Genomic DNA, 13,345 nt, shown 5'->3' on the forward strand with positions numbered 1-13,345 from the left:
TGCTCTGTATATTTTGGGGGCTCTTGACATGAAAAAGTTTGGAAACCCCCATGTGAACATGCTGATGTTAGCATTTAGCTCAAACCATACTGTGCCTATACATCAAAGTCTGTTTCAGGTGGAAGTGAAAAAGTTGTATAAAGCCTTTTTGCGGCTCCAGAGGGAGCTGTGTGAAGTCTGATAAATGCTCCTAAAGTGACTTCTAGTTTGAAAACCTCCAGCTTGAAACTAAAAAAACGGAGGAAATCTGGTGGAGTGGAGTTAAAAAGTGAGTTTAGCAGACTTTCGTAGCCGGCTCCTCCTTTCCACTCGAGTCTAGCAGCTGCTCTAGCAGCATTAGCCATCACACTGAACAAGACAATGTTCTGTTTGGATGCATTTTTAGTTTAATGGGTCAGACAATTGGTGTCATGCAAGAACCTCTTGTACAGATTTGTTCTCATGTGGTTTGTGCAAGCGATTTAGAAGAACTTGTTGCATCTAATTCTCTTATATTTTGAATTTTCTCTCAGAAAGTAACACAATTTAAGTGGTCTAGACTTGTCGTAGGCAGTCTACTGTTATCTAAAGTGAAGGTTTGTGTATCACATTAGTTTTAAGACATTTTGAGTTAAAAAAAATATATATATATTAGACTTCCTTTAAGGGTTCTTGGAGAGTAAAACTCTGAACTTGTAAAGTTCTTCTTCTTACTCTTTGATGCATTTTCATGACTGAACACCTCCTGACAAATGGAGCAGGAAACATAGCCTTAAATGGAATTATTAGGGTTTAATTATGCTAATTTACAAGTTGCATGCACTCAAATGCACACAGGCAGATGAGTGTTTCTTGAATCTGACGTGGCCTGTTCACAGAGGCCCGTCCTAAAAAATTAAGAGAAGGTTAAGAAAACGAAAATGTTCTTGCACGTAACCTAAAAAAGTGCATCCTTAAGGTCATTTGATGTTGTTGAATATGAAAATCATAATTATTGCACATTCACATGTACATATATGTGTGTGTGTGTGAATGCAGTGACATTTCAGAAAGCAAACTCAGATTATTACAGCCACTAGCATAACTTTTTCACACGGTGGCATTTCAGAGACTTTCCAGCTTGGCTTCTAGTTTGAGGTGTAGATAAGTGAGGTGTGAGTGAACTTACAAAGAATGAGCTCTGCAGTTGGTGAGTCTGCACCACGGCATACCTATTTGTTCAGAAGCCTATATATCGTATATTTCACCGGAGTGTGCTGCCAATTGTGTGTTCTCAAAAGTAACACATTGGCGAGTGGATTTTGTGCTCATATTGACCAGTGGTGAGAAGTTTTTCAAAGTAAACTCACTCGCTCAAATGTGCGCTGCATTCAAAGGTGACATGATAAATGAAGCCTGGCACCGCGCAGTGCATCCAGTAGGAAAAGGACTTTAATTTTTGGTGACTACAAAAGGCTCAGGGTGCTTAAAAATGATTCGGTTCAGTTGGTTTTGCTCCTCAAAAGAAAAGAAAGAATGAAAAATAAAGGAAACAGGACATGGGTAGTCCCTATGGTGTCTGTGGGCTGTGTGGTTTGCCACCCCGCTCCTCAGACTAGATGAGAAAAAGCAGAATAAAAAATGCACAAGCTTCAAAAAAAGGCCTTTTTTCTGAGAGTGCATGAGATGAGAGAGATAGTTTATAGGAAAGGAGAAGAAGTGGAAATGAAAACAGAGGAAAAAAAAGGGGGAAATAAGGTGACAAAGAGAGATTATTCAGTGGAACTGGGGAAGATGCCAGGATGCCTCCTGCTGGTAGTAAGTGGGGCTCCACCTGTGACTGCAGGATGGATGTTGTAGCCTGACTAGAGATCGCAAACATTTTTCCCCTTCGCTTCGGGGCTCCATCATAACAGGTCCTACCTGAAAATTTCACACCAGCTTGACATTTCCTTCCCGGACGCATGCAGCATGGCAGTGATAAGCAGCGCTGGCTTTATATGGCACACACACACACACACTCTCCTTGTCCCGGGGAGTTAGCACTCCATTGCAGGCTGCTGACAGAGAGGTTATATACAGCACTCAATGGAGCCAAACAAAAGAGAGCAAGCAAAGAGACAATCCTCTAAGTTCAGCATTTATCAGCACGCTGCTCAGTGAAAGTAACGGCGTTTCCGTGTGTGTGTGTGTGTGTGTCTGTGTGTGAGGTGCTGCAGTCATGACACCACATTAACACCGTAAAGCGAGACCGTAACTTCTGCCGAATCGAGGCCACAGAACACAGAGGAACATTACCAGTAGAGTTATAAAGTTCATGATCAAACTCGGGAACATCCAGTACAGAGTAATATCTATGTTAAATGTACACCAAGGACTTTTATCTGGTTATGAAACACTCTCAGTTTAATACTGATGCCTCTGTGTGACCTACATAAGCATCACAGACAAGATTGGCTATTTCTATATACTGTATAGAAATATAGTATAAAGATATTCTAAATGCCTGCCAACAGGGTGGCATGCCAACCACAGGAGCCAAAATTTACATTTTCCCAAGCAAGAGTTGTACTGAGGTTTATGGGCAACACTTTATTTGAAGTAGTGTTCGTAAGACTGTTATTACACCATGATAACAATGTTGTCATTAAGTGTTATTCAGTAATTATCTTTATGTCTCCAGCTTTTGGTGCATAACAATAAACATAATAAGAAATAACAAGTGGTGCAAAAGTCAAGAATCATAAATTTAGAGTAGAAAAATTATTTCACAGCAGCCTTATTGATATGAAAAAGTAGGATAAATAAAGGCACAATATTAGCATCCTGACACTGTTTGACCTGAATTAAATGGGATTGCAATTAGTATCATTTGTAACCTGTTTATGACGGGTAATGCTAGCTAGCATTAGCAAAGTAACGCTGTGTAATGGATCCGTTCATTGACTTCCCTACCTTTCCTTCTGTCACTCCATGTTTCAGCATCATCTCATCAGACAGCTACAACAAAAGCGATATATTCTTACTTTAAGTATTTAGCACGATTAGCTTAGCTTAACAGCACATCTGGAAGGGAAGGGAAACAGCTAGCTGGGCTCTGTCCTAAATTAAAATATATTACTGATAACTCCTCTAGTTTACACTAATTAAGACATTTCTTTAACTTTGCAGAAAGCCAAGCTAGTTGTTTTAGTAGCTAGTCTTATTGCTAAGCTAAGCTAATCACCTTCTGACTTTACTATAGCTCTATACTTAAACACACAGACCTAGGGCTATCAGTCTTCATATAGCTGAAAAATGCAGAAATGTTCAACTATTTTGGGAACACGGTGACATTGTTTAAAGGGCAGCTTGTCCTCATTAGAAAAACAGCTGTGTAGGTCGCCTGAGCAAGTAGCGTATGAGGAGGTGCAGCGGACCGATGGCTCAAACAAACACAAGACTTTAACCCAGGAGACCGGGTTTCATTTTCCATATGAAACCAAAAGTCTGCGTTCTCCTATTTTAAGTTTTAAGTTATGTTAAGTATGTATGACATACTTAAGGTCCAGTTTTAACCCAAATCATGATCTTTTCCTAAACTTAACCAGGTAGTTTTGAAAGCTACTTGTTGAAAAGGAGTCCAACTGGGTAAGAGACACAAGAAATCAGGCAAACACACAGGTGTTCAATATTTATTATCAGTATTTTCGTTGCATTCAATTTTGGTGTCGAAAAAAGTGGTTCAGATCAGACCTTGTTGCAGTGTAACGTTGCCGTCATCCCAGATTTTAGCGCTCGATTTAACCGATGGAAACGATCGCCAAAAGCATGAAAATAAGACCCAAGTCGTGATAAACCTGAATCATCCTTTGAGTGTCGTGTTCGGCCCGGTTAGAGTCCATCTTCCCTTCTCCTGCTCCTGAAAGCAGACACATTTCTGGCTTCCTGCAGCTCCTCCGGTGGACGTTTTAATAGAAAAGCTTTTCATTGGAAGACTGCTGAGCTACAAGACAACCCTTTGATCTCCTGTATGTGTGTGCCTCCTCGTGTGTGTGTGTGTGTGTGTGTGTAAAGTAAGTAACATAGTGTGTGTGTGCATTTTGTGTGTGGTGCCCGGTAAAGGTGAGAACATGAAACACTCTCTTTCATATTTAATGAGTGGAGATGGGGCTAAGGAATGTTGCAGTGTTCGCAGGAGGTATTCCCGTGGGCTGTCAACCTGCTCGGAGCCCTCTGTTATATCACTCACAGCCATGTGTGTGTCTGTGTGTGTGTGTGTGTGTGTGTGTATGTGTGGTAAGTATGCTTTTTAGTGAGTGTGCAGGGAAGAAAATTGTGCGTCCTACTGAAAGTTTAATAATTTGTTTTGAGGGGATGGGGGCAGGGGTTCAGAGAAGCATATGTCACGTGCACGAGCACTGCACCAGCATTGTTTTGATATTTCTCCTCCGCGTGGGAGGGCTCAGAGACGTCTGTCGAGCCAGCAAACTAGGCCACGAAGTAGTAATAAATGTATTGTGATGACCATACAGGATATTATATTATCGGTTTGCCGCGCCCCCGTCCGGCCGCAGGGTCCTCAGGAGCCCGAGGTGCTTCGCTTTCTGATTAGGAGGCTTTTCCTCTGCTGTTATCTCCGCTCTCATCCTGATTAACTTCGCATTGTCACTAATCAAAGCTGGTCTGATTCTAAGCCGAGCTGCACTGGAACACGCTGTCCCAGAGCTCCATGCTAGATTCAGCTTAGATGCTATTTCAGCACGACGTACGCAGCTCGGGTCTGAATGATCACGCTATTATGCTAAAACACTGGAGTCTCCAATGGGGAATATGCTTTAAATGCTAATTGGTCATATCCTGGAAAGCGAACGGGGGAACTCCTTCTAGCGGAGAGCCGTGTTCTGTCAGTGAGGCTGTGGGCGAAGGAGAGAGGAGAGGGCAACTTTGAAAATCCTGTCCGGTATGACTGATGACTGCCAGGGGTTTGGGGGAAGATCAGCTTTGATCACTGGGAACAAAGGCAGCATGTTCTGCAGCGCAATCCACATTCAGAAAGAGGCTGAGAGAGCAGAAATATCTATGACTTTGCAGTGCTTTTGAAGAGTTAGAGCCAAGTTGAAGCGATTCACTGAATCTGAGCGGTACGCATCAGTCATGCGACACTCTTAGGAATAAGGGTTCCAAAAGGCTTCTTCTGGAAGGGCTGAGGTTCTACCCAGAACCATTTGCTTCTGAAGAACCCTTCTTCAGAAAGCATTTGTCAAGGGTTGCTCTCTTTCACTAAGGGTTTGTCAGGGGTTTTTTGTACCATAATATAAAAGGGTTCTCGGCAGAATCCCCTGGATTGGTTCTTGAAAAAACCCTTGGAATATAAAACATTTCTTGGTAGAGCCCTCTCAGTGGGTTCTAGATAAAACCATGGGAAAATAATAAGATTCTTAGTAGAACCCACAGACTAGAAATAAACTAAATAGAAAAAGGCTCTTTGTAGAAACATGTTGGTTGGCTCTAGTTAAAACCCCTTCAATGGGTTCTTTATAAAACCCTTGTGATGTAGAAAGGTTCTGAGTAGAACCCCCTGGGTAGGTTCTAGACAAAACCCTTAGAATATTAAAGGTTCCCATTTGAGTCAACTCTGTGTTTTCTAGAAAAAAACCTTTTAATTATGAAAAGGCTCCTGGTAGAACCCTCTTGATGGGTTCTAGATAGAGTCCTTGAAATATAAAAAGGTTCTGGGTTGAACCCTCTTAGTGGGTTCTTGTTGGCACCCTTAGAAGGTAGCAAGGTTCTACTCTGAACCTTTCAGAAAGCTTGAATACATGTCGCTTTTACAGCATAACCATCTTGAAAATTTGAGCTGAAGCCTTTCTGAGTACAGGAAACAAGAAAGGAGAAAGTTGGCCGAGGTAACAAGCTTGCTCAACTGTCATTGGAGCAGAGAGCAAAAAGGGGCGGGGCTTAGGAAGGGTCAGTTAAAATATTAATAACAATGCTATACTTGTTTTCTCGTGTTCTGTTGCGCTCATTATTGCCTAAAAACATAAACAATGCAGCACACGTCTGCATTCAGCACTGATTTTCTGGCATCAGTGTGTCGTTGTCAAGGCTGTTGTTAGCCTATGAGTCATAAGCAAGCGCCATGGGCTATGACACAGCTCTTTCTGACAGAACCTGTCAGAATGCTAATGGTTAGCTGTCGAAGAGGAACTCCATCTTTGCTAAAGTGCTGGAGGAGGCTTATTCATTCCTTCATGAGGTACGTGGCCTCGACAATGCTGCGTTGAGTCATCCATACTGTTGATGAACGGTGCACTAAGTCTGCTGAGCGCTGAAATAACTGTCCACCTGATAAAAGTGCATAAATGTGTGTGTGTGTGTGTGTGTGTGTGTGTGTGTGTGTGTGTGTGTGTGTGTGTGTGTGTGCGCGTAAATGTCTGATGCACGTAAGGGTTCCGGTTTGGGGGTTTGAAAATATTGTCACCCTAATTAATCTTAGAGAAAGGAACCAGAATAGAAACAGCATCGGGTACCTTGTTGGTAAATTTATGCAAGATTCTGCAAAAAAAAAACAAAAAAAAAGTGAAAGTTTTGGATGATTTTGCCACAGCTCCCATTTGCACCTTTGTAGTTTGACACTTCAGACTTCGGACATTGGTTTGTTTTATATATTCAGTTGAAAGAATTCATTAATTCATTAATAAAAAGTCATAGACCATATGTCGCCTCACAAGTACCAGTGAAAACTTGGTTGTAATTGGCTGTTGTGTGCTGTTTGTTCGGTTGTTGCATTCAGTCTTTAGCTCGTAACATTTGCAGCCAAACTGTTAAAACACAGAGAGAAACATGGAGCAGTTGACGCTGTGAAAGTTCAACACCCTCGGGGGTTTGTGCTTGCTCTCGTCGAGGCTGTTAATCTATGCAAAGTTCCCACATCAAAACACAATATTTACAGCATGGAGAAAGATGCAGAGCATAAATATTTCAGTGATTCAAATTCAGCCACTAGATCTATCAATATTTGGTGTTATTTTGCAACTTTTTCTTGGAGTGGGATGTATTTGATGCACAGCTTTAAAGAGCCAGTAGCCTCTTTAAATCAATCAATGTGACAAGTTGTTGAGAAAACACACAGAAATGTTTCTTTTTTTAATCTCATATCTTGTTGCCATTTAATTTTTATAAAAGATTTCAGAATATTCATGAGCCTGAACCCACGCCCCACTTAGAAAGAGTCCTCTGTTTAAAGGGAGAGGTCGGACTTTTTGAAGTGGAGTTGTATGAGGAAGTTAGCCATATAGTAGATGGCGGTCAGCACACCCCCCGTCTGGTGAAGCAGCAGGAGTACTGGTGCAGCAAAACATGTTTCTGCCACTTAAAAAAAAGGCCCAACTAACAAAAATCTGCACACTTTACAACAAGACTACCCTTATAAATGATTAATAAATGGTTTACTGTATAATTACGTTATTAATTAGGTTGCAGCCACTTCATAAATCATTCATAAGTTTTTACAACGCATGAGACAAAAAGAGTAAAAGTGACTTGCCAAATACTGAGCCCACATTTATCTGCACTGTTACGCCTCAGATCTCATTGCTTACTACTTATTACTTATTAACCACCATCAGCATATCTAAATAAAAGAAGGAGTTTAATTTGGCATCAAATTAACATATCAGATTACCAGATTCAGGCACTAAGGCTTTGGCAATATCCTTCATAAACCTTACAGTATGGCTTATAGTTTATTAATGCTTTTTATTACACGGCTTTGTTAAATCTATGTCAGTTTAAGTGTGCGCTATATTAGAATATTCTCACCACTTTACTTTGCTGTCAGACAGCTGGGAAACTACAGTTTATTTAAGCCAAATATCGCTCTCTCCAAACCAACCAGACTCCATTGAAAAAATGTGCAATTTTACCTTGCATAACACAGGAATTGCTGTTCTACCACTGCCTTGATTACGTGTTATTGTGTGACTTTGGTGAACCCGAACTAACCCTGTAGAACACCGACCACCAACACAACACAAACAAACTATGAAATCGAGGCAGTGGTTGATGAGAAACTCCTGTTTTTTTGAGATAAAATGACTGATATCACCAATGGAGTTTGGTTGGCTTTGAGAGAGCAATATTTGGCTGATATAACAGCAGTTTCCCATCCGAAAAGCCTCTTTGACAGCAAGGTAAAGTGGTGAAAATACTCTAAATATAGCACACACAAACTGATATAAATTTTTTTAGGTGGCTAAAATCTGTTTTGCTGCAGACTCAGTCTCCTTCTCCAAACTGGGGCATTTTGATCACCATCTACTGTAGGTAATACACTGACTATCAATAAGTACCTCATATAACCCAACCTCAGTTAAATTATTCTGTATCACAGGAAGTTTTCATGCAAGATCAATATGCTGTTCTAAGTTCATTCAGTGAATAAACCCTTCATCGTTGTTGCCTTGCTGAAAAAATCCAGTTACAGAACATTTTCATTACAAATCAGAAGGTGTCAAATTTGGAAAAACTAATTTCATCTGTTGGATTTTTTTGTGTGTAACTAACAGCAACTATGGGCCTAATAAATAATGTATAATAAAGTGCCAGGGCTTTCAAACATTAGTCACCTCTCTGACTCATAGGTGAAGTTTTTATTACTGTGTCATGCACACAACTGCAGCCTGACAAGAAAAAACATGTACTGTATAATACTTGAGAAACCAGAATAATTACAGACAGTAAAAAAGATGTTGTAAAATTATTCTGCTACAACGATATTTTCATGCAAGATCAATATGCTGTTGCAAGTTCATTGAATAAACAAGGCCTTCATTATTGTTGTGTTTTTTCTTACAGAGCTTCCGTACGGCTGGGAGAAAATCGATGACCCCATTTACGGCAGCTACTATGTCGAGTAAGTTGGGTACATCTTTAATATGTAATGGCTTGCTTTTGATTTTCAGTGCGGCCCGGTGGTGCTGTATTAATCATATTTATTAGCAGCAGACTGGCGCTGCAGCCAGGAAGCGCTCGGTCCCTTTTGTCTGGCTGCTGACGGCTCGCTGTTTGTTTTGCGGGAGGAAGTTTATTCGTCTGTGTCTGAACCGCTCATCATGCTGCATCTAAATCTGTAGATTAGCTCATGAGCAGAAACCAGCGTCTCTTTTTAAACATTCTGCATGTCTCTTCGTCCGTATCCACGCATCGTTTGAAACAGACACTTCTGTTTGCTTAAGTAAAGTTGGATAAATGAGCATTTAAAAGTAAGTGTTCGTCCTGAAAGGCAGAGGTTCTCCTGAGAACCATTTGCTACCGAAGAAGCTTTTTTGAAGGAAACATTGTCTATGAAGATTCTCAGTCATCCAGGTCATGGCACTCATAGATAGGGTTGTAGTAGGGAACCCTGCCAAGTCCAGTTGCCTACGACGACCCTTTCTACGAATGAAGGAAGCGTTCCTTACGGGTGTTATGTTAAGAACCCATTCAAACAAGCCTTTTTGGAAGAGAGAGTTCTTCAAGGATTGTTGAAAGTATTTAAACAACGGTAACTGTAACATACAGTGTTAAAATGATGGATGATGATTTTTGCCTTATCTGTAAAATACAACATGGTTCCTCAAAGAACCCTCAGATGGCAAGAGGTTATAGGTGAAACCTTTGTAAAATATATTTTAGATGCCCCTGGGTGGGTTCCACAGGAAACCCTGCTGTTCTTGGTAGAACACTTGGGTCGGTTGTAGATGAACATCTCTGAATATCAAAGTGTTCTTCCTAGAATACCAAGGGTGGGATCTAGATGAAACCCTCAGAATATGAAAGGGTTCTTGGTAGCACATCTTGGGTGGGTTCTAGATAAAACCTTTGAAATATAAAAGGTTTCTTGGTAGAACAGCCTGGGTGGGTTTTAGCTGAAACCCTTGGAACATAAAAGCATTCTCAGTAGAACACTCCACGTGGGTTCGCCACAAAACCAATGGAATATAAAAGGGTTCTTGGTAGAACGCCCTTGGTGGGTTGTTTAAGCACCCTTAGAAACTGAAAAGGTTCTAAATAAAACCCCCAGAGAGGGTTCTCAGTGGAAACATTAAGTCATAGAAAGCTTCTCTGCAGAACCGTTCTGAGTGGAACCTTCTAGGTACAGCCCTGTCTGTTGGTTGTCCAGTTAGGCGGGCTCTTGATGAAACCCTTGTATTATAAAATGGTTGTTGCTAGAACACCCTTGGTGGGTTCTCGATGAACCCCTTGGAATATAAAAGGGTTCTTGGTAGCAACCCCAGAGAAGATTCTTGGGAAGTGGTATGACATAGAAAGATTCTCTGTAGAACCTCTCACTCTGGGGTTTTAGGTGGAACCATTTACAGATGGTTCTAGCTTTTAACCCTATATGTTTAGTCCAAGGTGAAACCCCCTGAAAGAGTTCCGGGTGGAACATTTTGCAAAAGATTCTACCAGGACAAGCCAAAGGGGACAAGCTGAAGAACTCTTTGAGGTTCTAGTGATGTCTTTTGTTTCTCAGGGTGTAGCCTGTCCCCTCCACTGAACCACTTGTCCCCTCCCTGTTCAGAGGTGTCATTTCTCTGGCTGGATGCTCTCGACTCCGGGGCGAAGGGACGGGGGATCTATTTTTAGACAGGCAGGGGGAGTCATTTGGCTCGACTTTGCTTTAAAAAAGCCTCCAGAATGACAGTTGACTCCTCGCCGCCTCGCGCGCTGCGCCCTCCCCCTCTCGAGACGCTCCCATTGTCTCGCTTTCGTCATGTAAATATCATAAAAGAAGTTGCCAGACCTTGAAATTATGTAAGTATGTAAAAATATAGTCAAGCTGTTCTGTAATTAGCACCGTGATCCTGGGGTGTTCATTAAAAGATAAGGAGATGGTGTGTGTTTATGTGCGAGCACAATGCAGGCTGGGAGAGTGAGGGAAGGATCTAATGATGACTAATTATTTCACTCTGGCAAATTACAGTATTTGTAGTCATTGACTATCATCCCTCTCGCAAACTAAATTAAGAGCGACGTGGGACGTTAAAGGAAATCTCTGTTTCATGTGTAGGTTTCCTCCCAGTCACTTATTCACATAATTCTGCTTCTGAGACCGGCTGAATGTCGGAAGAAAAGCCCAGAATGAGTCGTTTGTTCTTTTTTTTTTTCTTTTTTTTTAACTCAGCAAAGCCATTCTGCAGCAGCTCTGTTACATAACGTGGGGGACCGGCCATTTAATTAATCATCACAGCAATAGCTGCCGTGGTGCCGGGAGTTTTTAGATCCGATCTTTGCCGAGAGGGGGGGGAGGGAGGCTGAGTTAAGTGCAGCAGGGTATAGTGTTAAATCTGATTTTTTCTTTTTTTTTTTCTTAACATCGTAGCCATATAAATAGAAGGACCCAGTTTGAGAACCCCGTCCTGGAGGCTAAAAGGAGACTCCAGCAGCAGCAGCAGATGCAAAGCCAGGGTCTGTCCTCACTGCCCCTTCCCACCATCTACAGAGGTAAGACCACCACGCTGATGTCTTTTAAAGGACAAAACCATTAATTTCCCATTATGCAGGCATATAGTCAAACTCGTTATCCGTCTATATGTTTGAAAAGAATATATTTAATCCAATATAACTAAGTGCTGTTGAATCATTTTATTATTCTGTTAACCTTTACAGTTTCCAGCTGAAAAACTGTTTTTGTACTTGCATTTATCATCTCAGAAGGTCTGATATTAGCTTCAAATATTTATGTGTTGCACTTCTTGTGTTTCATCATAGCCAGAGCTGTTTGAAATGTTAGGTTATAAATATTGGATGTACATAGTTGCGGTCAAAACATAGATGAAGAAATTTAGGTTTGTCTAGAAAAATTAAGTTACAGAACCTGTTTATTACAGATCAGAGGGCGTCAAATGGAAAAGCTCAGGGAAGTCAGTGTGGTTATTGGAGTAAGTGACGGCAACTATGGGCCTTTAAAAGCATCGCGATCAATAAATAATGTACAAAAATTAAAGTGGAACAGCTTTTAAACAAAAAAATTAACTTAGCTTGTACTAAAGTCAAACTACTCTAACAAGACACACAAAAAAATCATGCCTGTATACCAAAGGTGTGGACTCAAGTGACATGATGTACAAAAGTGATATCAAATCTGGTGGTCAAAAAAAAACAAAAAAAAACAAAATGTGCAGGTCGAAAAATTACAGCCAGAAACACAGCAAGTTCCAACTTCATTTGACATTCAAAGTTGCACAAAGAACTTTAAATTGAGGCTAATATTTAGCAAGCTAATCCTCCACTTTTACCAAATTTATTTCCTTGACTTCAGAAGAAACTCGAGGACACCTGTTGCATGGATCGCCATAGCAACATGCAAAGAGGGGTCATTAACAAGTATGACAGCTCAGTTTGTTTGTTAGGCAACAACTTCCAACTCTTCTCGACATTTAAAATTGCCTAAAGAATGGTGAGTCAAGTCCAATTTTTCATTATCATTTCCTATAAACTGACACTCTTAATTTAGCTTAATTTAGGAGAAACGTGATGCTTGCATCACCTTGGCAACATGCAAAGACGGGTTATAACCGTGCACTATAGCTCATTTTGCTCGTTAGGAGCAGGAGGACTGCTGCTGTTGATTGACAGCGAGCTACAACATCACATCCTGTCTTAAGCCTCAGTGAAACATATGGAGGAATTGCAGTGCTCTGGTGGGACTGATAGTATTTCCTCAGATAAATAGCGAACATGTGGGTTTAAATGTGATTCACTGTTTTGTTTAATGACTGGTTTGCTGCACCTGATTCCAGCACCAACTCTCCACCAACAGTCGGATGTACTGCTGGAAAAAAAAAAAACTGTCTGGACTGATGAAGTGGAGGTTTGTTTCCATAGTAACGTAGTAGTCCACCACTCTGAGTCGAGAGCCTGTCTCCGTGGTTACACTCTGTGTACATTCCAGTGAGGCTCTCTCTTCCCTCCTCTCCCTACCTTCCACCTCCCTCCTCCTCCTCCTCCTTTTTTTTTTTTTCCCTCCAAACTTTCGGTACCAGTGGAGGATGCCAGTCCCTGTTCCACCCTCCCCCGATCCCCCCGTGTTCAGGTCGCCCCGGTGCCCGAGCGCTGCCACAGCCTCGGCGACCTCTCCCGCTCGCCGACTCTGGGTCGCAGGGCCGCCGCGTACGCCAAATCCTCCTCCGCCGACGTCTCCCCGCTCCGGCGTGTTCTGACTCGCCGGATGAATATGTGCCCCCACCAACACCACCACCACCACCACCAACAGCAGCAGCAGCAGCAGCAGCCACTTCACACCCCCGCCTGCGCTGTGGTGCTGGAGCAGCCTGTCTGTAGCCCCTTCTCCCTGTGGCACTTTGTCAGTAAGTAGGCCAAGAGAGGAGCAAAGAGGAGGCTGACTGTCGCTCTCCTGGCT

At 41.8% G+C, this 13,345-nt stretch overlaps 1 protein-coding gene across 2 annotated transcripts in view; it reads left to right on the plus strand.

Annotated features, from left to right (window-relative positions):
* magi2a (membrane associated guanylate kinase, WW and PDZ domain containing 2a) overlaps nt 1-13,345 on the plus strand; it is a 307,253-nt gene that overhangs the window by 221,602 nt on the left and 72,306 nt on the right. Inside the window, exons 7-9 of one of the 2 annotated variants that reach the window (XM_084710530.1) lie at nt 8,797-8,854; nt 11,306-11,427; nt 12,969-13,292. In XM_084710530.1, coding sequence (XP_084566656.1) covers nt 8,797-8,854; nt 11,306-11,427; nt 12,969-13,292 — 504 coding nt within the window. The remainder of the gene's footprint in view (nt 1-8,796; nt 8,855-11,305; nt 11,428-12,968; nt 13,293-13,345) is intronic. The other variant, XM_084710531.1, reaches the window with a different exon arrangement.

Source organism: Lutjanus erythropterus, chromosome 22, assembly GCF_056507025.1.
Source record: "Lutjanus erythropterus isolate fLutEry1 chromosome 22, fLutEry1.hap2, whole genome shotgun sequence".
Classification (NCBI taxonomy): domain Eukaryota; kingdom Metazoa; phylum Chordata; class Actinopteri; order Lutjaniformes; family Lutjanidae; genus Lutjanus; species Lutjanus erythropterus.